At 36.0% G+C, this 27,951-nt stretch overlaps 1 protein-coding gene across 3 annotated transcripts in view; it reads right to left on the minus strand.

Moving 5' to 3' along the window:
• ATL1 (atlastin GTPase 1) overlaps positions 1–27,951 on the minus strand; it is an 83,671-nt gene that overhangs the window by 19,169 nt on the left and 36,551 nt on the right. For all 3 annotated transcript variants that reach the window (XM_029951084.1, XM_029951083.1, XM_029951082.1), the window contains exons 3-7: positions 18,590–18,837; positions 15,846–15,980; positions 15,305–15,409; positions 13,134–13,184; positions 10,688–10,744 (exon numbers count right to left, since the gene is read on the minus strand). In XM_029951084.1, the coding sequence (XP_029806944.1) occupies positions 10,688–10,744; positions 13,134–13,184; positions 15,305–15,409; positions 15,846–15,980; positions 18,590–18,837 (596 nt within the window). The remainder of the gene's footprint in view (positions 1–10,687; positions 10,745–13,133; positions 13,185–15,304; positions 15,410–15,845; positions 15,981–18,589; positions 18,838–27,951) is intronic.

Genomic DNA, 27,951 nt, shown 5'->3' on the forward strand with positions numbered 1-27,951 from the left:
CAATTTATTACTTGCCCATAAGCTACAACACAGCCTGCTTAATACCTTTCCTTAAATTCCACCTCTATACTACAATATACTTGAGGTCCATGCAAAAAAGTAGCTACCTTTTATGTAGGAAATGGATGATTAAGTCTTTGGTGTTGTAAAAGCAACTTCATTTAAACATAACCACCCCCACCACCAAAAAAAGAGGAGGAAAAAAAAAGTAATGAAAATAATAAGGGAAAAACCCAAAACACACTTCCTAGGGGGAAAAAAAAACAAAAAACATCCATCATGTAATTTCTGTCCTTGACGGAATGTATTAAAGAAGCAAACACCACCAACAAGAAAAACAAATACTACAATGTAAAAATATTAAAAAAAAAAAAAGAAAACCCTCTCACATGCATAAATGAAAGATTGCACACAAAGAACTCACATCTTTTCAAGCTTCAATAGTAAATATTCTGCTACTATGTATTAAATACTGCATGGTTTGCCCAAGCTAAGATGAAACCACATCATAAATCAATAAGCATTTTGCTTTTTCTTTCATTATCTACTAAAGTCATGCCTACTGCACCTCTAAACATTTCATTAAATCCAGTTATACAGCAAACAAAGAGGACATTCTTGATCTTGTCAATTTGTGAGTCACTATTCTTAGTCCATAATACAGATCAGTGGCTATCAGCTGACTGATCGTACAGCACTGTACTGACCTCTGCTTGCTTGAGGAAGCAAGCAGATTTTCAAAGCACATACTTTTGACCAACCTGTTACAGGCTGTATATATATCAAAGCTGGACCCTCCTCCTGGAAAAATGTTTGCTATTTGTATTGCACTATAATCCTAATTGTTGCACTTATAAATGACCTTTAAAAAATTTTCAGAGTAACAGGGGTCATTAAGGTGATCTTTGTTCATGTCAAAATAAATAACTAATACAGTTAAGAGCAATTCTTTAAAATTAATAGATAAAGTATCTCTTAATAACTCATTAATTAGCTTCTTTACTAAACTGAGACTCAATATGCTGAATCCAAAACAGCAGTTCTCAATTGAACTCTTTTATCTTCTGAAACTTACCCTTCTTGTAAGGGTTTTATTTTCCCCATTCACCGCACCCCTTCAATTCCTTCTGCTCCCTTCCCTGACCTCCTAATTGATTTCCTAGACAAGGACCAGCCACAGTACCCCTGACAAGTTCAATTTGCTACACCAGAAGGCTGTTCTATAATATCTGAATTTAAACCCTGGTCGAGAATTTAGTTTAAAGGAATTCTTTTTAACTCAAGAAGACAGAAATTTGCTGTGTAATTCGGGATTTTGTTAGATACTTACTGACCCAAACTATCAGTTCTGTTTCAACTGGTTCACTTAATTGTTAGTCTCTTGGGTGGAAACAATGGTTAAAAGCAGCAGGGTAAGAAAGACCAGGAGAACATCTAAACAAACCAGTTTTTCAAAATAATAATAATAATAATAATAATAATAATAATGATAAATAATAAATTAAAACACTTTAAAGCCTTTAGAGGGCAAGAAAAAATAGATAAAACATCCCTTAAGACCATTTCAGAAGACTTTCTCTTAGTTATTAATTGGTCAAAGATTCAAAACTGTAAACAATATAAAGATCAATCATAAGAAACTTAAATAGATTTCAGTAAATTTTCAGTCTTTTGGGTTCCTAAATAGCTTAAGTAAAGGAAACCTTGTCTTCTCTTTTTTAAATGGGCTCAGACATAAAATACAGGAATCTGAAGGAAAAAACTTGAATGAAAAATCATCAATCTAGAAATCTCCAATATACAGCTGACTTTTCAAGGGCTTGAATAGTTAACAGGGTAGAAATCAAAACAAATTTGTACCCCTTGACATAAAAACAAGACCAAAACTATCCCTTGTTCTCTAAGAACCAGGAATCTATCAATAGGGACACTTATAGGTAAAACAAGAAAAAAGCCACTTGGATAACAGTGTCCCTTCTTGGCTAAAAATATAGTGTGGATGACTCCCCAAGTAACTGAAGAATCTCTTTGAGGAAAAATCACCAAGGACATAGGCACAAAAATTGGAGAAGAATCTATAAGAGTCTAGATTAATACCTTCCAAATTACATCAACCTTTCTTTTTAATGTATATAAGAAATCAGGCCATCACAGGTATTAAATTACAACCTGGCAAACATCAATGACTTTTATGGCCCATCCCTTGATCTAGCAGCCAAGGTTTCCATTGCTTCAGAGCAGCTACAGCCTTGTCTAAGTACTCAAATTACACCTAGCCACTGTCTGACTTCTTGAACTACACCTAACCACAGTCTACTTGAACTACATCTAACTACTATCTATCTCCTTGAACTACATCTAACTACTGTCTAACTCCTTGAACTACATCTAACTACTAACTGTCTGACTACTTGAAGCATCTTCAGACTGTGTACTAGGATCACCTTTAAATTTGATGGTACCACATAAATCAGTACTGCAAACTGAAAACATTGAACATTTTTCTGTTAATCTTAACTAATGAAATATGTTACTTTACTCTTTTTTTTTGTATTACCACCCAACAATTAATACTTCCAACTCAGAATCTCTACTACCCTTACCCACTGAAAGAAAATTAAGAAAATTTCATGATTGTGTTTCTGCAGTTCAAGAAGGGGACATGCCCAGTACAAATACTTTGGACACTCTCATACCAGCATATGACTTAATATTACTTATGGATCTTATCTTAAAATGAAAAGAGGTAATACTAGGATGGACATGTAAGTGCCACACCAGACCTTGAATTCAGGTCTTTCAAATCTAGGTCCCATGGATTATATTCAACTTATACACAATCCCAAATACAGCACCATAATTAGCTAATGTTAGTTAAACATCTGCTGTATGAAGTTAGATGTACTAGACTGAAAAAAGGAAACTACAATGGCTCCTACTCTTAAGGTATTTATAAATTAGGGAGATGTGCACATTCAAATATAAGACTACAAGACATAGCTCAATAAGTACAAGGATCAGGAGGAGGAAGAGAGGCAATAAAGGATGGTGGAAGTGTCAGGGTGTTGAGCCTGTGGCCTGCCTGGGTTGAAGACCAGCTTTGCAACTTAAAGGTATTATGTGACCAGTGGTGCCTGGGTGGCTCAGTCAGTTAAGCATCCAACTCTTGATTTTGGCTCAGGTCATGATGTCACATTTCTGTGAGTTTGAATCCTGCATCAGGCTCTGAACTGATGACGCAGAGGCTACTGCCCTTTCCCTGCTCATTCTCACTCTGTTTCTCTCAAAATAATAAATAATAAAAAATTTTAAATTTTAAAAAATAATAAATCCTTAAAAAAAAGATATTATGTGGCCAGGGACAAGTTTCCTAACCTATGCTTCAGTGTTCCCTCCACAGTTAAAAAAGAGAAGAAGTAAAGAAAAACAACAGTATTTATTCTTACATAACTATAATGAATATAATTTGACTAATGTAAGAAACATACTTGGCACAGTGCCTGGCACAAAATAAATGCTCAATAAACTACTATTATCTTATACAGATCTTCTAGACAGTTTATGTACCTAAATGTGGACATTGGGAGAATCCTGGTACATATTGCTGACATAATTCTATGTGGCTGGATGGGTATTTATTCTAAATTATACAGCTCTCAGATCACGTGAATTGCTCTCTAGACAGAACATGGCCTAAGGCAGCTTTCTCAGATAGCTCTCCTTTTTCTCAGGCCTACCATCATATCGTTTTCTTTAATTTACAGCCCACACAGGCACGAACAGCCTCTCATTTTCTCAGTGAAGTCATGTATTTCTTTGGTAGGACTTGGCAATTACAGTTGTCATAATATTTGACCAAAAAGAGTTTGTTTTAAAGTGTCTGAAATCACTATCAAAGAGTTTATTCTGTAGATGAACATTTTTAATTTATTATTTTTTTATTATTTTTATCTATTTGAGAGAGAGAGTGTGTGTGTGTGCATGTGTGTGTGTGCGCGTGCGTGCATGCAGGAGTCAGGAAGGGGCAGAGAGAGAGAGGGAGAGTCCCAGGCAGGCTCCACACTGTCAGCATGGAGCTTGACACAGGGCTAGATCTCACCTGCGCTGAAATCAAGAGTCATATTGATGACTGACTGAGCTACCCAGGTACCCAAACATTTTTTATTTTTTTATGTTTGTTTGTTTATGAGACAGAGAGAGAGAGCGCGCGCACACACACATATGCTCTTGGGGCACCTGAGTGGCTCAGTCAGTTAAGCATCCAACTCTTGATTTTGGCTCAATTCATGATTTCACGGTCTGTAAGACTGAGCCCCATATCAGGCTCTGTGCTGACTGCATGGAGCCTACTTGGGATTCTCTCTCCCCCTCTTTCTCACCACCCCACCCACTCACTCCATCTCTCTCCAAATAAATAAACTTAAAAAAAAAAAGGTCAGATGCTTAACCAACTAAGCTACCCAGGAGCCCCTGAATATTTTTAAATCACAAGAATAAAGGGTTCTTAAATATAACTAAGTAAACTAGAGTAAAATAATTCCTAACTTTCCATATGTAAGCCCAATTTGAATGAAAATTTTTGAGACACAGAGTTTTATCCTAATACAGCAATATATTATTATATACTTCCTTTACTATTATTTTCCAGCAATATTCAGTTTAACCATAAAAGTGGCATGGACCGATCTGCTAATAATTATATCTCTACCAAAGGAAAAATGAAAAGTTGAGTTTCACTTTTTCTCACAAAGAGGATTCCAATCTTTTTCCCCCCAGCTTTACTGAAATATAATTGACATACAACAATGTGTACATTTAAGGTCTACAACATGATGATGTGACACACATATATATTGTGAAATGGTTACCGTAGTAAGGTTAGATAACATACTAAGGCCTAGGATGTTGGTGGGACTTAAAACATATGAAACAGTTAATTAAAAATGCTATGGGAGAAAACTGGGGTAAATATCTAGAAGGTAAAGGGTTGAACACCATGGAGGTGAAAGAGCAGAGAATAAAGGTTAGTAGTCATAAAATATATGCTCAGGAATAAAATAAAGCTTCTGAGAGAAGGGAACTAAAGTTTGTGTGCAGGAAGTTTTTTTAGGGTTTATCCTTATTTTCCATTACAGGAAAACTTTAATTTACTGAATGAAAATAGGGTGCCTGAGTGGCTCATTGAGTGTCTGACCTCAGCTCAGGTCATGATCTCACAGTCTGTGAGTTCGAACCCCATTTCAAGCTCTGTGCTGACAGCTCAGATCCTGAAGCCTGTTTCAGATTCTGTGTCTCCCTCTCTCTCTGCCCCTCCCCCACTTGCACTCTATATCTCTCTCTTTCTCAGTCTCAAAAACGAACATTAAAAAATTAAAAAATTAAATAAAACATAAAAAAAGCCTTGATGAATTAACTGAACTTTCATTTTAAAATTACATTGGAACTTTTTCTCTTGAAACTTTTTCTAATATAAATGTGAATTGTTTTGTAGGCTGTAAGCTCATTAACATTGGTCAACAGTGTTTTTTAAAAAATGTGAATTATTTGCTGGTACCTTAAACATTCTGAGATTTGAATATATTTGCATATTATCTTTTAATTTCATGATGAGTAGTAATTTTTGTTTTGAATTTGGTTACTTTCATTTTAAATATTATTAAGTATCTTTGGAAGCCACTTTTGCTACTTAATGAGTTTCTCATTTCAATTTCAGATACTAAGATTTACAAGTGCAAACTTGTTTAGGAGTCATTGTTGACTCACTCAGTCAAAACTTTTACTGACATTTCAGAATGCCTTCAGTTTACTAACAAGTATAAAACTTTTTCTGTTGTTCTGTTATTATTTCTTTTACCAAAAGCAGTATCTCTCCCTGTCTGTCTATCTACCTAATCAGAGCACTTTTGGTTTTAACGTATCTGACAAAGTGTAAGAAGTAGTATTATTTCGGGTCCTTGGGTGGCTCAGTCAATCACCTGACTTTGGCTCAGGTCAGTATCTCATGGTTTGTGGGTTTGCGCCCCATGTCGGGCTCTGTGCTGACAGCTCAGACCCTGGAACCTACTTCAGATTTTGTGTTTCCCTCTATCTCTGCTCCTCCCTGGCTCATGCTCTCTAAAAACTAAACATTAAAATAAAAAGTAGTAACATTTGCTGGTAAGACTTAAAAATCTTTTCCAGGGGCACCTGGGTGACTCAGTCATTTGGGTGTTTGACTTTGGCTCAGGTCATGATCTCACAGTTTGAGTTCAAGCCCCGCGTTGGGCTCTGTGCTGACAGCTCAGAGCCTGGGCCTGCTTCAGATTCTGTGTCTCCTTTTCTCTCTGCCCCTCCCCCAGTCACTCTGTCTCTGTCTCTCAAAATAAAATAAGGACAAAAAAAAACATTAAAAAGAATCTTTTCCAGAATTTACAATGGAGTTCCTACTCTATGCCAATGGATCCAGTGACTAACAAGTTCAGAGAAGAGAAAAATCAAAGGTAATAGCTCAATCACTATAGAATATGTCAACTATCAACCTGACAAATTATTATTTTTTAAAGTTAACAGACACTAGTAGGTATTATAAAATAAACAGAGGATTGTAAGCAAGGACTGTTTTTATTCTACCTGGATTCCTCTCTGCACCCTCTTTCCTACACCTCAGGGAGAGGTTCACACTCCTTTACTGGAAACACACCATTGTCTCTCCATGTAAAAGTCCCTTCCTGCTTTTCTTTATCATAGTTTCTCCAGATCTTCTCCCCTATTCAACTGTCTGCTCTCCATCACCCTCAAATATATATGTGTGTGTATCTGTGTGTGTGTCTGTATATATATTCTTGTTTATGTAGAACATTATAAGTAATCACAAACAGTATTGTGTTATAAATCTCAAAACATTTTTCCTACATACCTCAGTATGAATTTTAATACTCTATTCATGCTACTTTGTAGACTTTGGGTTCATTGCCTTTGGATGTTGCAAAATATTCCAGAAGGTGCTTCTCACGGTATTTATGTATCCATTCTTTTAGTGATGGACACCTATGTGACCTTCCTCTTCCTGATGCTCTGCTGCTCTATCAATGCTACAGTGAATATCCTTATACATCCCCCCTGCCTCACAGAATAGCTGTTCCAATCTGCACTTTCACCAACGCCCTCAGTATTCCCATTTACCCAAATCCTAACTAACATTTGGCATTATCTCCACATTCAACCTTTTGCCTATCTAATGAGTGTGAAGTGGTATCTAGTTTTAAGTTTTATTTGATTATCAATGAGACTTGACACCTCTTCAAAAATGTATTAGCCATTTGGGTTTCCTGTAAATTGTCTATATGACCTTTGCCTATTTTCTATGTATTCAGTTTAAAAATTTTTTAGTAGTTTTGTTTTGTTTTCAAGACTTTGTTTTCTTAGAGCAGTTTTAGGTTGACAATAAAATTGAGAGAAAGGTACAGGTGCCTTGTGCCATCAGCCCCTGCACATGCATAGCCTCCCCCTTTATCAACATTAGTCACCAGGATGGTAACTCTTTTTGCCAAGAATGAACCCACACTTACACATCATAGTCACTCAAAGTCCACAATTTTCCTTAGGGTTCACTCTTAGCATGGATGTGGACAAATGTATAATGACCTATATAATGACACACATCTATCATCATAACATCATAGAAGATTTCATTGCCCTAAAAATGCTCTGTTCTCTGCCTATTTGTCTCTCCTCCCTTGTTGTCCTCCCCTCCCCTGAGCCCCCACAACCATTGAACTTGTTATTGTCTCCACAGTTTTGCCGTTTCCAGAATATCATATAAAGAAAAAACCTTTGACTGAGAGTAACTTGTTCTGCGAGTGTGCTACAGAGAAAACAACATTTCTAATACATTTTAATTTGACAAATGTGATGTCTTGGAATACAAGTAGTATGTAGCACCAAATGTCATATGATCACAACTGAGTCAATGGTTCTCTCTCTCTCTCTCTCACTGAGGGATTGTGGGTGATCAGCTTCCATGTTTGGATGCTCAGTCTCAGGCTGTGGTATTTGGCAAAAATCAGTGATTTTTTTCAGAACGTTGGAAGGTGCCCACAACTGGCACTAGTGTATTCTTAGTCACTTTAAAGCACCCATGGACAGTCCTTTGCTTTTCCATACAAGAGTAAGCTTATGAATAATTTGATTCATTCTAGGTCACTGGATAGGTTTCTTGTTGAAGGTGCATGAAAAGAAAACAAATTCATTGAGCCGACAGAGAGCAGTGATTACATTAGTGGTAGTGAAGGTCACTCTACACAATAACCCTCCTCTTTCTTGTCTCCCTCACACTAGCCATAAAGGTTTTCAAAGGTAGTGCAGGTTAATTTAGTTTTCTTTATATTTTGTATTTTCTTTATTATCTTGTATTATGTTACAGTATTATAAACATTTTTATATGAATATTGTGGGGTTGTGAAATGAATCATCTGAGTTCCACTATTTCTTGTGAGGAAATTTGCATTGATATAGAGGTGTTTTGGATTACAAGTGTGTTTCTGGAATGAATCATGCCTGCAAACCAAGGTTTTCTAATTTTAGTTGTAATTTTACAGTATGTAGCCTTTTGAGATTGGCTTCTTTTGCCTCATAATATGCACTTAAGGTTTCTCTGTGTCTTTTCATGGCCTGATGGTTCATTTCTTGTAGCTTTGAATAATATTCCATTGTCTGGATGTACCACAATTTATCCATTCTCCTCTTTTGGTTGTTTTCAAGTTTGAGCAATTATGAATAAAGCTCCTACAAACATCTGTGTGCAAATATTTGTATGGACATAAGTTTTTCATTCCTTTGGGTAACAGAGCACAACTGCTGTATCATCTGGTAGGAATATGTTTAATTTTATTAAAAACCGCCAAACTATCTTCCAAAGGGGCTGTTCCATTTTGCACACCCACCAGAAATGTATAGGAGTTCCTACTGCTCTCTGTCCTCATTTGGGGAGCATTTGGTATGGTCAGTGCTCTCGACTTTGGCCATTCTAATAGGTATGTACTATTTTTTTTTTTTTACCAGTTTCTTTGCTTACTTTTTACTAGTATCTGAGATCCCTGCCTCCTAGTATTCCCACCTTTATTTGGTCCCCTCCCACATTATATCAGGGTAGGTTGGTACAACAGATACAATTTAGCAGAACTGAGGGTGTCTTCACTTTCGAGATTTGGTTATAAATGACTGCAGCTTGGTCACTCTGGCAATGGGATCACTTGCTCTGGGAAGCCTGGTGTGAAAAGCCCTGTGGAAAGGTCTATGTGGCAGGGAATTGAAACCTCCTGCCAACAGCTGTGTGAGTGAGCTTAGAAGTGGACCCTCTGATCAAGACTTCACAGAATGTTTCCTTGGCCAACATCTTGAGCATAATTTCATTAGAGACCTTGACCCAAAACCACCTGGGGTTGAACCATTCCAGATTCCTAACCCTTAAAAACTATGTGAAACAATAAATGTTTATTATGCTTTTACGATGATTTGTTACGCAAAGAGGTAACTAAAATAGCTCATTTTAAATTACTTGCCGCAGTGAGTGGCTCAGTCTGTTAAGCATCTGACCCTTGGTTTTAGCTCAGGTCATGATCTCACAGTTTGTGAGTTCGAGCCCCATGTCTGGCTCTGCACTGACAGCACCGAGTCTGGTTTGGAATACTCTTTCTCCTTTTTACTCTGTCCCTCTCCTGCCTGCACGTGCTCTTTCTCTCTCAAAATAAATAAATAAACTTATAAAGAAAACAGAAATAAATTGCTTGCCACGTGAGCCCTAAATTCTACTTTGCCCTTTATCATTTATTCACTTTCCTTGTACACTCACATACCCCTCAGGGTATTATCCATCTTGGCTGTACCAGAGAGGGGCTAAATTCTAGGACTTAGCCTGAGCCCCCCTGAGAAGCCACAGCTGATGCTGTTATGCTTCAAGTGAGCAGTCTTGGGTGTTCAAATCTGTACCTTCTTCAGGCTTTCAAGGGCCTTTTGACTTAATTATACTCTCCTGGTTCTTGATATTTAAAGAGGCTGGGACAGAAGTGAGCATTAAATGGCCCAATAGGCTGCTTATATCACCCAGTACAAGCTCATATATTGCCCGGATGTTCTCCTCCTCTTCCAAGAGGCTGAGCTGGTTGCTATACTGATTCTTAGTGCAATGAGGCACGTGATGGTTCACAAGGGTCACTGTGTAAGAAAGAGAAAGTACCTCCAAAAAACTTGCACCCACCCAATCAATACCCTGTCTCTGGTACTTAGCCAGCTTTGCTGGGGCTTGTAACCCTTTCTATTGTCCCAGGAATCTTGTTTGTTTTTAGCTTTTATGTTTGACAAATTCATCAGTTTTCTTTTGGTTTCTGCGACATCTCTAGAGTTGAATTCACAAAAGGAAAGATGATATTCTTGCAGGAATCAAAATATCTAATACATCTTTTCCTTTTCCCATTTCTTTTATTTATTTTCTCCCCAAGAAATATTTTCCCCATGTCTTTAAAAAAATAATTTAAAAATTTTTCATTTCCCCATTTTCATCTCCTACTTGCATTAAATAGCACTAACAAGGTATTCAAAGTGCTTGCTGAATGAAATAAAGAAAAAAAGAAAGGAATGGGATCCTTTCAATTAATTAATGTACCTGTCATAGTCTTCAGAAAAATTTAATAAGAACATACACTTCACTCACCTGAAATGGCTTCAGGAATATTTCTTCCATCGCCAGTCTGCCATATTCAGTGAAAAGCTACAAGGGAAGTCACGTGCGCGCGCACACACACACACACACACACACACACACACAGAAAAACTTCAGTATCTGCAAAGTTTTACTTCTGTGGTTTCTTCCATTCATTTTTCCTTCTCACTATAACATAATACTATATTATTAAGGTTACAATAATCATTTTAAGGAACTAAGTATTAGATAAAGCAGAATGATAGTAATTGGATATTTAAAAATTAAGGACATAAAGTATATGTTAAAAATAAACTTTCTACTTCAAAGCCAACACCTTTATATCAAGAATATAGGGCAGTTTTCTGTAGGGAAAATGGGGGAGAAAGAAGATGTTAAAAAACTTTCAAAGCAGAACTTGCACAGATTAGACCAGAGAGCCATGAACTATGTTGGGCATATTTAACAAAAGTTGTTGCCTGAGGAAATTTAATGGCACAATGGACTGAATTATTTCAAAGGCATAGAGGCACCTAGCTTAAAATATAAGCAAATACACTGCCTTCTTCTGTTTCTAATGGCTCCCAACTGAGAGGCACCCTCTCAGTTTTTGTGTTGTCAGAAATATAAGGAAGGTGTCAGAGAACAAAGGCCCTAGGGTGTGACTGTGATTAGGCCTCCAATGAGCGTGCCATCAGTGGAATGGGTTCCGCTTCTGTACACAGGCAATGCCACTTCAGCCACAAGACTAACAAGCGACAGCAGCCTCTCAGAGCTTGGCTGCAAGTGCTACAGAGGGCGTCCACCAGGTGCCCCTCTCGGAGAGCTCCCCCAGCACCACCCGCCTCTCCTGCAGGGGGATCAGGAAGCCCAGAGTAATTACTAGGCATCTGACTAGAGTGATTAAATGAAAAGTCTGGAATATCATTTCTGGAATATCGCAGCTGCTCCAGGGATTAGGCACTCTCATTAGAATCATCTACCAACAGAATTTGAGTTCACAATCTTTTTTGAGGAGGCTGGAGCTGTTGCTGTTTACAGGAAAATTTTTAAATGGTCTCAGAAAAAGATTACTTACTTAATATCAAAGTCCAAAATCAGCCCTTCTTTAAGAAATCCCTAAGCTGGTATTGAACAGTGCCATGCCATTAACTTGGAAAATAATTGGGTACACTATGACATGTGCCAGAAGAAGTTAAACGTACTTATTACAAGAAATATCTAACAGTTATTCGATGTATTGCCTATTTGTTACAAATGCTCAGTAGGATGTACTAGAAATGTATTTGGGAATAATGTCAGGTGTGAACTCCAAATGATATTGCCAGAATCACAGGTTACCCTGCTCTATCAGTCATTGTTGTCTGTTAAATCTGTGCATGGTTCTTATTGCCAAGATAGGTTACATATTTAAGGTACAATTATGCAGAGGGAAACTATCAAAGAAACAATAGGTTTTGCTGTGTTACCAAAATAACGTGAATTGAAAGAGAGCAGAAAGTGCTACAGAGGTGTGAACTATCTTTATGAAATATCTAATCTTTTACTTATCTGACACGTAAATGCTGCTTGGAGCGTGGAAGAAGCCCTGAGTCCTGGAGATGCCCAGATCTCTCTGCCTATTCTCTACCACTAATTAGCCACATGAGTTTAGGCAAGTCACTTACTACTTTCAGCCAAATTTACCTCATCTATAAAATATCAAGGGTAAATTAGGTGTCACTGAAATCTCTTTCAGATCTAAAATAGAGTTTTATGAATATCATCAGGTAGCCCCTCATAATTCCTAGGTATAAAGTGGTCCATGGGAAAAAAAAATCTGGTATGTGACGGATATCATACTAGCAATTACTAAATCTCTGACCATAAGACTTCGACTTCATTTTTTTCCTCTGCATTTTTGCTGTAACAATACCCTGAGGGCAGCATATAGGACAGAATGGTTTTTATAACGTATTATTAAAGTATAGTTGATGTACAATGTTATATTAGTCTCAGGTGTACAACATAGCAATTTGATAGCTCTATTCACCATGCTACATCCACCATGGTTAGCAGTCACCATGTGCCACCATACAACGTTATTATGATATTAATATTCCCTATGGTGTGCTCTTCATCTCTGTGAGTTATTTATATTATAACAGGATCAACTTCACATTAGGGGTCATTTTTAAAGTAGATTCCTTCTCTACTCTAATTTGTCATATATTTTCAAATATACAGGTCCAACAGCAAGTAGCTTTACAATAACAAAGAACTTTGAAAACTGAATTAGAGAGAACATAACCATACAGGGCTGAAACAAGAAACCTGGAAATAAGACAATCTCCATTTGGTTATGTTTCTAAATCTTACTGAATTGTTTCATTTTCCAGATAGGAGAAGGCCTAACAAAATCCACACATCTTCAAAAGATTACCAGATTAAAAAAAAAAAAGAGTGTACATATTGTTACCTGGAGGTGCTGAAGATCATCCTCCTGGACATTCTGGGATAAGTTATACACCTTCGTTAAAAATAAAGGCAAAATGAAAAAATAATTGGCATCCTTTGAAGTACTTACTTTGTCATTCTTACAAATATCAATTTTCATAAAATCAAACTTTCTTATATGTATTCTTTTTTTTTAAGTGTATTTATTTATTTTGAACAAGCACAAGTTGGGGAGGTGTGGGGAGAGAATCTGAAGCAGGATCCACACTGTCAGGGCATAGCCTGATGTGGGGCTCGAACTCATAAGCAGAGAAATCATGACCTGAGCTAAAGTTGGCTGCTTAACCAACTGAGGCACCCAGGCGCCCCTACCTGTACTCTTATATAATAGTATTTATAAGACCTTGAGAGAGGAGTAAAGAAAGCTTGGAAAACAAGAAACAATGTACAATTATCATAAAACTGTCCCAGAAATACAAAAGCCACCTGCTCTGGAGACAGAATATTAAAATTATTTATGAAATTAATTTAATGATTAGTCAATGAAATAATCATTCTTACAAGCATACAAAAATAATAGCAGTCTAGATCTGAATAAATCATACATGAAATTTTATCTTGAAAAATTATGTTGACTTTCTCACAACTGATTAACTTAGTTCAGTCTGTGGAAAGTTATATCACATTGAAGTTAGGTTCTGAGTATCAGGCTCATGTCCCTGTACACGTACACAACTACTTCATGAACATTTTCTCTTTGTTTTTTTTTTTTTTTTGAGGAGTAATTTCAAAAAACAGTGAGTGAAACTTCTAGGTTTGTATACTGAAAGAGTATACTTTGTGCACTTATTTAAATAACAGATTGTTTCTCAGATAATAAAAAGGTCATCACTAAGGACTTAAGATTTTTCAGTGAAAATATTCAATGTCTTTAGGCAAAATAAAAATATAGGTAATAAATAATTATGCTTTAATTGGCTTGTACAAGTGGTTTTATACTGCTGATTATGAAGAAATTAGATATTAAGTTCATATTTTATAGGCTTATTCCTGAAGAAGTCTATTTTTAAAAGCTAATAATCATAGGTTATAGTCATGACTTTCATTTTAAGCTTTTTGTAAAAAAATATTCAGTCTTCCTTCTATCCACCCTCCAATTGTCCTAACCGCACATGATACTCTGGTTGCTAGCTCGCGAGCCTCATTCTCTGCTCACTTATAATTCAGCCTTGACTTGTTCATCCAACCACTTTACTTCCCTACCTTTTAAAACTATCTTACCCATCTTTTAACTGTTTCTTGGCCACTATTTCTTCTTGCTCTTTCTAATAAATAGAAAATACTTAAAAATTGTCTTAAAACCTTTTATGCTATGTGTTCTATGGTTATAGTAAAACTCTCAGAGGGGTGCCTGGGTGGCTCAGTCGATTAAGGATCCGAATTCTGCTCAGGTCACCATCTCACATTCCGTGAGTTTGAGCCCCACGTCAGGTTCTGTGCCAACAGCTCAGAGCCTGGAGCCTGCTTCATATTCTGTGTCTCCCTCTCTCTATGCCCCTCCACTGCTCACACTCTCTCTTGATTGCTCGATCACTTACTCTCTCTCTCAAAAAAAAAAAAAAAAACACCTCTCAGAGACTTTACAGGACAATTTGTAAAGCCTACATTAACCTCAAAAACGAACTTAATAAGAGACAAAGAAAAAAGGAGAGAAATATTAAAACATTTTATAAGGCACTTATTTTCCTAAATGTTTATTAAGTGTTTTTAAAAGCTGGAAAGCACATAAATGCTTTTCCACTTAGCAATGTTTCTATAGGCTATGTAAAAAAAAAAAAATCCCACCTATAAATCTTGTTTCAGTAAATTTAACTTATAATAGGTAGCTCCAATATATCTACCTGCATACATTATAAGATAATATTATTATTATTGTAGGCTTTAAACAGAAAAACTTATCAATGAAATAATACAAACTTTTCTGGCTTTAAGCAGTTTCAAAACTGATCAGAAATTAAATTACAGTCACCAAACCAATTCTACTCTTAAATCATAAGAACTTGGATACTAATTGAGCCAAATAACATATTTTCCATTTCTGTCATTGGTCTCACTACCACATGTATATAAGAATACATATATTCATAATAATTAAAGTAACAGGCATCGAAATGGATTTATTTTATTCCATACCTGTATTGAGCTGATCATTGTGCTAAGCGCAAATACTGTGGCTGAATCTCTCAGAGTTGACTGACTATCAAAGGTTCCCTGAGTATCCATCAATAGCACTGCAACCTAAAGGCAAGTAGAGTAATCACTGGTATTTTATAGAACATGTGCAGGGTTAGGGTTATTAAAAGTTAACTCTATGAGAACTATAGCAAATCATTATCAACTAGTACTTAATAGGTAATTTTTTATGTATGCCATGAATGCCATAGAAAATGAAAATATTAATTAGCTGAGTACTATGATGATTAATTTTCACTGGTAATCCAACCTAACAGACACAGCGCTGAAACAAAGGACGGCTGTTAGCTTGCTCATCTGCTGTTCAATCGTCCCTATGATTTTATCAACTTGATCAACAGAAAGGGAAACAAGGAATCCCTTTTGGTCTTCAGGTCAAATAGCCAAAATTAGTTTACAAAAGATCATTTTCAAGGATCCTGAACAGCGGTAATTGTTGCCAACTGATAACTCAATTTTCTTTACAAAGTTTGCATCTTACCTTCTTGCCGTCAGGTTTATTGATGAGGAAGACTTCGCTCCATATCTGGATTCCTGTGGTCTCTCGTTCAGACCCCCCTCTCCATGAGAAACCAGTCAATGGTTCATTGTAATCTCCAACCCAATCGACTGATTCCTGTAAATTAAGAAAGTCTGTGATATGGGAGTGGACGGTGGTATACTTTGTTCCCTGTATTCATTCTGGCATGTATTTGCAACTTCAGCCAAAAGGAAACAACATATCCACATCTACTACTGATACAATTACTTTCTTTGTTACCTAAAATATTATAACAGAGAAGCAACCATGTGCTACATTTTATTCTAGGTCCTGGGAATACAGAGATATCACTTCAGACCAGAGGAAGCTTACAGCCTAATAGAAAGACCTGCTAACAAACCATTAGGATGCAATAGATGCATGCCAAAATGGACATGCATATTAGGCAAAGATAGAAGCATAGGAAAAGAACTAACTCTTGGTCAGGTAAGACTTAATAGGAGAGGTGGTGCTTGTGCTAAAACCTGAAGGATGTTTAGGAATTTTCCAGGTGAGCAAATTTGGGGAGGGCTATCTAGAACCAAGCAAATAAAAACAGGAGAGACCATATTATGTCAGGATATACACAATAATAATACGTACAAATGCTTTGGTATTGGTGGAGGAGGGAGTGAATAGCAAGAGGACAGGCACCTAGTAGTAGTGCAGAAAAACAAAAACACAACAGATCTGTTACACTTTAATCTGGCAAGTGCCATTTAACACAGCAACATGACAAATGTTAGTGAGCATTTAATTTTAGTGTTTAATGCACAGTTAAAACTATGAATATGCCTAAAATTGTATAATCCCCCAGTATGGAAACTAATGTGAATAATAATTTTGTTCACTTAATTTTCCTACCTGTGTTAAGTAGCGTATTAATGGTGATATGCTAGAAACAGAGAGTTCTGTTTGGTTTCAAAGCCTGAAGTATTTTGGTTGTTCTATTCTTGATTTGTTTGAACTGAAGCCAGAGATAGAAGATATTAAAGTTAACTTTACAGAAGCGCCTGAGTGGCTCAGTTGGTTAAGTGTCTGACTTCATCACAGGTCATGATCTTGTAGTTTGTGAGTTCGAGCCCCACATCGGGCTCTGTGCTGACAGCTCAGAGCCTGGAGCCTGCTTTGGATTCTGTGCCACCCCCTCTCTCTGTCCCTCCAATACTCATGCCCTGTCTCTCTATCTCAATAATAAGTAAATGTTTAAAAAAATTTAAAGTTTACTTTACAAAATTATTCAAAATACCCTAACTATAAAAGATCAATCCAAAATGAATAATTCTGGTATAAATACATAATACAAAGTTTCTTTGGGGAGTATGTCTATTCTGCCTCAGCACAAATGGCTGTGGGTAAAAGAGGAGAAAACACTACTGGGGCACCTGGGTGGCTTAGACGGCTAAGCATCTGACTTCGGCTCAGGTCATGATCTGACAGTTTGTGGGTTCGAGCCCCGCATCAGGCTCTGTGCTAACAGCTAGCTCAGAGCCTAGAGGCTGCTTCAGATTCTGTGCCTCCTTCTCTCTCTGGCCCTCTCCTGCTCATTCTGTCTCTCAAAAAAAATTTTTTTTAATTAAAAAAAAGAAAAAACTACTGATACATTCTCCATTCCCAACCTTCAGTTCCTTGACTCTGATTTCCTGTTTATCCTTCTGTTTTTGGTTTATCCTAGGTCCCTTAAAGTCTCATTTCTGTGCTATGCTCTTGTCTCAAATGTTTAACACTGTTAGTTGTCTCTGGGGGGTGGGATAAGATGAGAACTGAGTAGGAAAAGAGAAGAGAGAACTTTCTGGGATAGTAGCAAGATATACTTGATAGGATTTGGGGCCATTCAGGTATATGCATTTTCCACACACAAAAAAATAATAAGCAAATGTACATCTGCAATTGGTGCATGTAAGTGTATTTAATTTTACAACAAAAGATAAAAACTATTGAAATACATGATGATGATATATATTGAAATATTTATGATCAAGTATAACAATGTCAGCAATTTACTTTGAAATGAATAAAAGCATTCATGCAGTGATAGATGTAAAGAGGGAAGAATAACTGGAGACACATGTGATGAAGCAAGAATATTAATGGTAAGCTTTAGGTAGTTGATACATAGGTGTTCACCATGAAATTCTTTTCACTTTGCTGCCTGCTTGGAAAATGTCATAATAAATATTGGGGGAAGTATGATTATAATATAAAAGTTATGATAAAAGTTATTTGACACACTTTAAACTCTATAATGTGTGAAGTTTATAATCCTATCACTATGCTGTGTCTTTCTAAAAGAATAAAAATAAATAATGTTCTCAGGGGAATGTTGCAAAGTGGCTTCAGACAGAAGTGGCCTGTGGAGTTTGGTGCCCAAAGCACTGAAGTCATATGATAATGGAAGAGGAAACACTTAACACTACTAAATAAAAACACAAAGTGACAAATGCACAGAAACAAGAAAACATTTTAAAGCACTTGTTTTGTTTTAGTTTATTTATTTTGCGAGAGAGCATTCAAGTGTGCACACGCGAAGGAGGGGCAGAGAGAGAGGGAGAGAGAGAATCCTGAGCAGACTCACACTGCCAGTGCAGCGCCCAACATGGGACCTGACCCCATGAACTGTGTGAGATCGTGACGTGACCTGAAATCAAGAGTCGGACACTTATTCGACTGAGCCACCCAGGAGCCCCTTACAACATGTAACGTACCTGGTTGTACATGTATCTCAACATGAAGTCCATCAGAAATGATTTTCCTTTCCTAAATGCTCCAGCAACAGACACAGCAACAACCTCCTTATCCCTGACAGCCTCCGAGAGAAGGATCCGATTAAGTGCAGTTTCATCTAACTCAAAGGAATGGTCATCTTTGACGATGAGGACTTGGACTGGTCCTGCCTTTTTCACTGGCTCCTCCTCTTCTGAGCTCCATTCATATGCCTTTTCTGAAAACCCACCTGTTGAATAAAGCAGCAATTTATTCAGCTAATCTTCTCAAAATACCAAGAAATTCAGGGTATGTCTCATTTCTCAGTTATCTGAAATAAAGGTATAGTGGACTTAGAAATGGTCATTTTAATGACATACATTAACATCATTCACATCATGTTTCAGAAAGACATATCTGGTCTTGGTGGTCATGTGACCAAATCAAACAGAAATTTATTCTCAAGAAAGCTGTAAGTCAGGACAGAGATCTCTGCACAATGAGAAAGAAATTTAAAGCAAAGGATTCTACTTTTAGAGTACAGGAATAAAAGGACTAAGCTCATACTTTATTCATCCCCTAGAAACAGATTTAGTTATTCACATAAAGCATCCTTGCATCACTTTTTAAAGCTAAACATACATAAGAGGAAATGCATACAGGAACTCAGAACCACATATTTTTGAAATTGGAATAAAGTTCTAAAGCACCTAGTTCAGCTCCCTTCAATACATGCATGCATAAAATACATGCACAAAATCCTATATTCTTAAATGTCTAAAATTAATACTTCATAGCAATAGAATTACAGACCATCTTCAAATCCATAGCAAAGAGGTTTATACATAATTCATTAAAAAAAGAGAGAAGTTCTTGAAATTTATTTGGAGTGGAGATCTTATACAAAGCTGTGTGACTCTGGGAAATTACTAAACTTCTCAGTTCTTCATCTGCAAAATATAAACTACTAATTGTACCTATTAATAGGGTTTTTGTATAAGGGAACTACTATAGGTAAAGTGCTGAGAACAGTGCTTGGCACACAGTAAACTCCTAAATGTTAGTTATCATCATCCATCCCAATGATTATCTTGGGGTTATAGACTGGAAGAAGTTTCTGCCTGTTTTCCAGAAATGTATGTGTGTGTGTGTGTTTTCAGTTTTCATATATCTGATAATTATATAAAGAACTGATACAACTCAATAGCAAAAAAAACCCTCCACCCAATCCAATTAAAAAATGGGCAGAGATCTGAACAGACCCATTTCTATAGAAGACATGCAAATGGCCAAGACACATGAAAAGATGCTCAGCATCATTAATCATCAAAAAATGCAAATTAAACCAAATGGCTATCACTCACACCTGTTAGAATGGTTATTTTCAAAAAGGTGAGAAACAAGAGCTGGCTAGGACAGAGAAAAGGGAATCCATGTGCACTGTTGATGAGAATGTAAATTGGTGAAACTGCTATAGAAAACAGTATGGAAAAAGTTAAAAATAAAACTACCATATGATTCAGCAATTCCACTGGGTATCTATCTGAAGATAATGATATGACTAACTCAAAAGGATACACGTTCATTATAGCATTATTCACAATAGCCAAAATATGGCAGCAACTTAAAAATAATCTAAGTGTCCAATGATGAATGAAGGGATAAAGAAATTATACCATGTGTCTCTGTGAATGTATGTATGTATGTATGTGTATAGATACATACATGCTCACACACACATACACAATGGACTACTAGTCAAGCATAAAAAAGAACGAAACCTTGGCATCTGTGACAACATAGATGGACCTCAAGGGTACTGTGCTAGGTGAAGTAAGTCAGACATAGAAAGACAAATATTGTATGGTCTCTCTTAAATGTGGAATTTAAAAAAGCAAGTTTATAGGTACAGGGAACAGACTGGTGGTTGCCAGAAATGGGGGGTTGAGAATGGGAGAAATGGGTGAAGAGTTTCAAAGGGTAAAAACAAAAATATAGCCAAAGAAATCTCGTTCTCTTGTCAAGTCTTTTTGAAACTCTAGTGCTTAGTCTCTTCATATGTAAGATGAAAAAAAAGTTTTTTATTTAATTTTCAGAAGTGTCAGTTTTGACAGAGGTCAGCTTTTAGAATTAATCCTTAATAGGCAATAATTTGAGAACCCTAGACCATCGCATTTGTGGTGTATTACAGAACAGCTTCAATGTGTCAAGTGACACATTCTTTTTTTTAACCTAACCCTCCCCCCAAGTGACACATTCTTAAATCTACTGCCTTTGTAATGTAACTGCAACGTCTCTGGGGTCAGCCATGTGATGTGCTTTAGCAGACATAACACATCAGAGGCTTGGAAAACCACTTGTGCTTTTCCATTTCGCTCTTTCCCTTCTGCCATTCACCATGAGAATATTCCCAGACTCGTCAGTGGCAGAATGAGAGACACTTGGAGTAAAGGTGAACTGTCCGGTCCCAACCAAGCCCCACAGCAAACCAGCCATATGCAGGCCATATGTGGGCGCTCAGCCAAGATCAACAGTTGCCTAAAACAAATTCAACATGTGTAATCAATAAATGCATATTGTTCTATGCCCCTGAGGTTTTGTGATTGTTTATTATGCACTACAACACGCAATAAACTACTGATACAGCCTACAACCCGTTCCTTTAGAAAGGCAGTACAGTGTAGTGGTTAAAAATACAGGCTCTAGAACCAGATTGCAGAGATTAGAATAAAAGCTTCCCCGTTGTTTAGCTGAGTAACCTTAAGCAAGTTGCCTAATCTCTCTATGTCTACCTCAGAAGGTTGTATGAATTAATATATTCATGTAACACACTTAGAACAGTGGCTGGTACATAACAAATGCTATTAGTATTATTATAGATTTAGGAAACAAAAGCCAAAGATGTAACTAATCTTGCTTAAGAAAAGGATATGGAATTTCTGTATTAGGCAATCTACCATGGGTGCTTTCTTGTGTTACTATTTATTTTTTGTTTTTTAACAATCCAGCAAGGTGTGTGTTATTATCTGTACTTTTGACACAAGGAAATTAAGATCTGGGTTAAGTAACTTTTCTAAGAGAGTGCCCATTAGTAAGCGATAGACCCAAGTTCACATAGTTAGTGACTGTCCACTTGAGATGAGATCCCAGGTATCTAAACTTTCATCCCAGGTGATTTTACCCATAATTGGGTTCATTTGTTTTGTATCAAAAGAACAGAATGTCAAAAACAGACACCAATTAATTCTTCAGATCAGATATATGACCTAGCTTCAAATTACCCCTCAATAATGTTAATTCTGAACCAACTGGGCTCTTAAATGACCTTTCACTTAAATCATTAAAAACATATTTAAAAGACATCCTCCTGGGCGCCTGGGTGGCTCAGTTGGTTAAGCTGACTTCAACTCAGGTCATGATCTCACAGTTTGTGGGTTCGAACGTAGAGCCTGGAGCCTGCTTCTGATTCAGTGTCTCCCCCTCTCTCTCTGACCCTCCCCCACTTATGCTCTGTGTGTGTCTCTCTCTCAAAAAATAAATAAATGTTATAAAAAAAATAAATAAAAGACATCCTCCATTATGTCTGCAGGCATACTTTGGAGATATTGCCGATTCAGTTTGAGAACACCACAACAGAGCCAGTCATATAAAAGTTGTATTTACACAACACTGTAGTTTATTAAGTGTGCAGCAGCAGTATGTCTAAAAAAGTCAAACTATGCATATATCTTAATTTTTAAAAATGTAACCATCATCTTCATCTGAGCTTTCAGCAAGTTTTAGTCTTTTTGCTGGTGGAGGGCAATGCCTCGATGCTGATGGCTACTGACTGATCAGGTTGCTGAAGTCTGGGGTGACTGTGGGAATTTCTTAAAATAAGACAACAATAAAGTTGGCTGCAATGATTGACTTCCTTTCATGAATAATTTCTCTGTAGCATGCAATGCAGTTGGAGTTAATCCTCTCAAACCCTGCTGCTTTATCAACTAAGTCTGCGTCATATTCTAAACCTTCTGTTGTCATTTCCACAATTTGCACAGCATCGTCATAGGAGTAAATTCCATCTCAAGAACTACTTTCTTTGCTCATATAAAAGAAGCAACTCCCCATCCATTTAAGTTTTATCCTGAGATCACAGCAGTTCAGTTCCATCTTTGGGCTCCACTTAAAATTCTAGTTCTAAAAGAGGTGGTGGTGATGGTGGAGGGCACTTAAGGGGAAGAGCACTGGGTGTTGTATGGAAAACAATTTGACAATGAAATATTATGGAAAAAAAATAAAAACATTAATCTGTATTTGAAAAAAAAATTCTAGTTCTTTAGCTGTTTCTGCCACATCTCCAGTTATTTCCTCTACAGAAGTCTTGAGCCCCTTAAAGCCATCAAACTCAAAAGTTTGAAATATTACAATAATTAACAAAACATGACAGCAAGACACAAAGTGAGCAAATGCTGTTAGAAAAATTGTGCCTACAGACTTGCTCAATTCAGGGTTGCCACAAACCTTCAATTTGTAAAAACACAGTATCTGAGAAGCACAATAAAATGAAGTGCAATAAAAAGAGACATGCCTATACTTAATAAGAAGTCTTATAACTAGAGAAAAACAAGCCAATTTTATCTTTTGGTGTTATTTTAAATGAGGCTTCAGATTACATATATGTATGTGTGTACTATATATGTATATAAATAATTGCACTACCTTGAAAACTATATCTCTTTAAGCATAGTGTTCATCTATAAAATAGTATTATTGAGGTATTTGCAATCTAACACGTAATTTTAGTTTTTCATTACTGGAGACACTCATATACCAATACTTTCTGAGCAACGGTACAGAGTATCTGGAGACAACAGGACCATTGCCCATAGCCATGAATCAGAGTTGTTCTCTCAACAAAGTGAAAAATAATTGATTTTATATCCAAAGGATGATAGCTTCTGTATTGCCTTATCTTAGACGTTGGAGTCAGTCTTTGTTTAAAACCCAGCTTCACAGCTTACACATATATGAAGCAGTGAAAATTATTTAACTCCCCAGTGGCTCACTATCAGCTATGTGAACAAGATTAAGAATAGTGCTTATATCAGAAAGGCTTTAATGACAATTAAATAATGTGCATTAAATGAAGACTAAAGAGCCAGAAAAATGGTATGTGCCTAATAATGGCCTCTACTAAAACTATTGTTAATAATATTATCGTCAATAGTGATTTCTATTAATACTATCACTTATTAATTATTCATATTTGATTCCAGTACTACCTGCCAACCTAATTTCAGCCTCAGAACACAGGCCCTTTTTTGAGGATAGCAAATATACATTTTCTTTGATGAAACTCTTTGCCTATCACGTAATTAGGATGTGAGTATACAACTGATGTGACGTGGGGACCCTGGGGAAACAATATTTTGTATAGTAAAACATCTTTAGAGCTGAAAACTATCTCACAACTTTCGGCAGGCTGAAATTATTCTCTAAGATTATTTTCATCAAACTATATATATGTGTGTGTGTGTATATATATATATATATATATATATATGTATAAAAGAGGTAGTCTGAATGGAATTTCTGGGTTGTAGATTTTTCAAACTGCATCAAAGATGCAATCTTTAAAGTGGTTGTACCACAATAGCCAAAATATAGAAAGAGCCTAAATGTCCATCAACTGATGAATGGATCAGGAGATGTGGTTTATATATACAGTGGAATACTACTTGGCAATGAGAAAGAAAGGAATCTGGCCATTTGTAGCAATGTGGGTAGAACTCGAGGCTGTTACGCTAAGTGAAACAAGCCAGGGAGAGAAAGACAGATACCATATGTTTTCACTCATATGTGGAACAGGAGGAACGTAACAGAGGACCATGGGGGAGGGAAGGAGAAAAATAGTTAAGGAGAGGGAGGGAGGAAAACCATGAGACTCTTAAATACTGAGAACAAACTGAAGGTTGATAGGGGTGGGGGAGAGGGGAAAATGGGTGATGGGCATGGAGGAAGGCACTTGTTGGGATGAACACTGGGTGTTATCTGGAAAACAACCTGACATTAAACTATAAAAAAAATAATAATAAAGTAGTTGTACCAATTTTTCACTCCTCACCCACTCGTAACAGCTTCTTAGACATCCTATCAATCCATATCCTTTCTAACACTTGGTTTTATCTGACTTAATATTTTTCAGTTGCATAGGTATAAAAGGAGTGAGTAGTATCTCATTATGGTCTTGATATACATTTCTCTAAATACTGATGAGGTGAACTCGTGCTCTTTGTTCATTTTTCTATTGGGTTTGCCTTCTTCTCACCGATTTACAGTGGTTTTTCATAGATTTTGAATGCAAGTACTTTGTTAGTTATATGTATGGCAAAAGTCTCCTGTTTTAGAGCTTGCCTTTTCACTTAAGCTGTTATTGGTGAAAAGCAATTCTTAATGTAAAAGATTTTATTCATAAGTGATTTTATGATTAGCACTTTGTCATGCTTAAGAAATTATTCCTCATACAAAATGTGAATATATCATATATATTCCTCTCCTTAAAAATATATTTTTAATGCTTATTTTTGAGAGAAAGAGCACAAGTGGGGGAGAGGCACAGAGAAAGAGGGAGACAAAGAATCTGAAGTAGGCTCTGAAGTGAGGCTTGAACCCATGAACCGTGAGATCATGACTGAGCCAAAGCAGGACCCTTAACTGACCAAGGCACCCAGGCACCCATACATTCCTCTGGTTTTTAAGTTTTGCTTTTGATATTTAAATTATTAACCCACAAGGAGTTATTTGTGTAAGATGTGAGATAGAAAACCAATTTGATTTTTCTATATGAATAACAAAATTTTCAGAACTCTATCAAAGCCTCCTCTCCTCATGCAGTCTGCCATTTGATCTTTGTCATAAATAAGTTACACATATATGTGTATTATATATGTATGAAAATATATACATGTATATATTTATACAAACATATACACCCACACTTTGTTTCTGACCTCAGTTCTGATCCACTCAACAATCTGTCTACATCAGCACCAACACTATACTACCTTAATCAAAAAGGCTTTATAAAAAGCCATATATAGTATGACCGTATTCCTTTTTAATGTTTATCTATTTTGAGATGGGGGAGGGGCAGAGAGAGAGGGAGATAAAAAATTTCAAGAAGGCCCCATGCTGTCAGCACAGAGCCAAACATGGGGCTCAATCTCACGATCATGAGCCAAAATCAAGAGTCACATTCTTAACCAACTGAGCCACTCAGGCACTCCAGCCATATTCTTCTAATTATTATCTGTCTTGGCTTTCCATATGAATATTAGAATCAACGTGTTAGCTGAATTTTTTGAAGTTACATTAAATTTATGGATCAATTTGAAAGCAATCAATACTGTTTGATAATGTCTTCCAACCTATACACATGGGATATTTCTCTTAATCTCCTTCAATAAACTTTTTATAATTCGGGGTGATGAGGAAAGTAGGTTTAATACATTTATTGCTAGATACATTAGTTTTTATTGCTAACTATAACTGGTTTCATTGTGTTTTTAATTATGTTTTACAGTTGTTTCTTGGGCAAAGAGTAACTGACTTTGATAGATTAGCCTCATATTGAAACATTTATTAAACTACTATTCCCTAAAAATTCTGAGACACTTTAGGGTTTCATTAATGTAGAAACAGAAATAATTTTTTATAAATAATGAGTTTTACTCCTACTTTTTAAATCCTTATGTATTTCTTTTCTTTTTCTTGTATCATTGGACATTCAATACAACGTTGAATAGCAGAGGTAATGGTGGACACAATTTCTGATTTTAGTGAGCATAACTTTCTGGTTTTAATGGGAGTGTTTCCAATATTTGAGTTCATATTTGTTATGGCTTGATTTGGTGGATACACTTTACCTTATCATATTAAGGGACTTCTTCTCTACTGGTTTACTATGAGTTTTCAAAACTCATAAATGGAAAATGAATTTTATCAAATACCTTTTCTGCATCTATTGAGATGATCATCTGGTTTTCCATCTCTACTCTGTTAATGTAGTAAGTAATATATCTTTAAGTTTTTGTATAAACCTAGTATTTTCAGGGTGCAATATCTTATATACTATTGATTCAGTTTATGAAAATCTTGTTTAGGAATTGTGCATCTATATTCATAAATAAACTGAATCTATGATTTTCATTTCTCATTTTATCTTTGGTTTAATATTCAATGTGACATTAGCTTTACAAAATGAATTAGCAAATGCTTCCTTTTCTATCTTCAGAAAGAGTTTTGTAATAAAAAATTAGAGAAGCAGCTGAGCGGCTCAGTAGGTTAAGGACCAGATTTCAGCTCAGATCATGATCTCACAATTCACGGGTTCAAGCCCTGCATTGGGCTCTGTGCTGATTGATAGCCTGCTTCAGAGTCCGTGTATCCCTCTTTCTCTGCCCCTTCTCTGCACACTCTGTCTCTCTCAAAAATAAATAAACATTTAAAAATTTTAAAAAAATAAAGTGAACAGTTTTCTTTAAAATTTTGATAGATCTTGCCTATAAAACTGTCTGGGCCTGTTGTTTTCTTTGTGAGATGATTTTTAACTGTTACCTCAATTTCATTATACTTATGATGCAATAGTTACATTAGCACTAATAAACTATTACATTTCTTCTTAAGAAAATGTTTGCTACCTTTTATGTTTCTAGGAATTTTTATCCATTGTCTAAAGTTTAAGAGAAAAAGTCAGTAAAGATGTAGAAGATTTAAATAGTATCATTAGCCAACCTGACCAGTTTGGCATCTAATAATTGCAAAACTATACATTCTTTTAAAGTTTACATGGGACACTTACCAAACATATCATGTAATGGTTCATATATCAGATCTTAGCACATTCCAAATTACTAAAATATGGTAAAAAAATGTTCTCTGACAACAGACAAATTAAACTAGAAATCAAAAAGTATATATTTAGAAAATTCCTAAAAACATTGAAATTAGGCAGTAAATTTCTAAATAACCTCTGGACAAAAGAAAATATCATAATGGAAGTTAGAAAATGTTGTAAACTAAATTATCTAACGAATGTGATATATTCATCGACAATATTACATTATCTTAATCAAAATAGCTTTATGAAAAGTCATTACATAGTAATGTAATATAGACTAAGCTGGTCATATATTCTAATTATTACCAGTGTGGCTGTTTTAACTCTTTCCATATAAATATTAGAATCAATAAGTTGAAGTGTAGTATCTTAATTATACAAAAATAGAGAAAATATGATATATCAGAAACTTGCTGAGAGGAAATTTACACCTTGAAATGCATTTAGTAGAAAAGATGCCTGAAAAAGCATAATCCAATATCA

Source organism: Suricata suricatta, chromosome 9 (assembly GCF_006229205.1).
Source record: "Suricata suricatta isolate VVHF042 chromosome 9, meerkat_22Aug2017_6uvM2_HiC, whole genome shotgun sequence".
NCBI lineage: Eukaryota > Metazoa > Chordata > Mammalia > Carnivora > Herpestidae > Suricata > Suricata suricatta.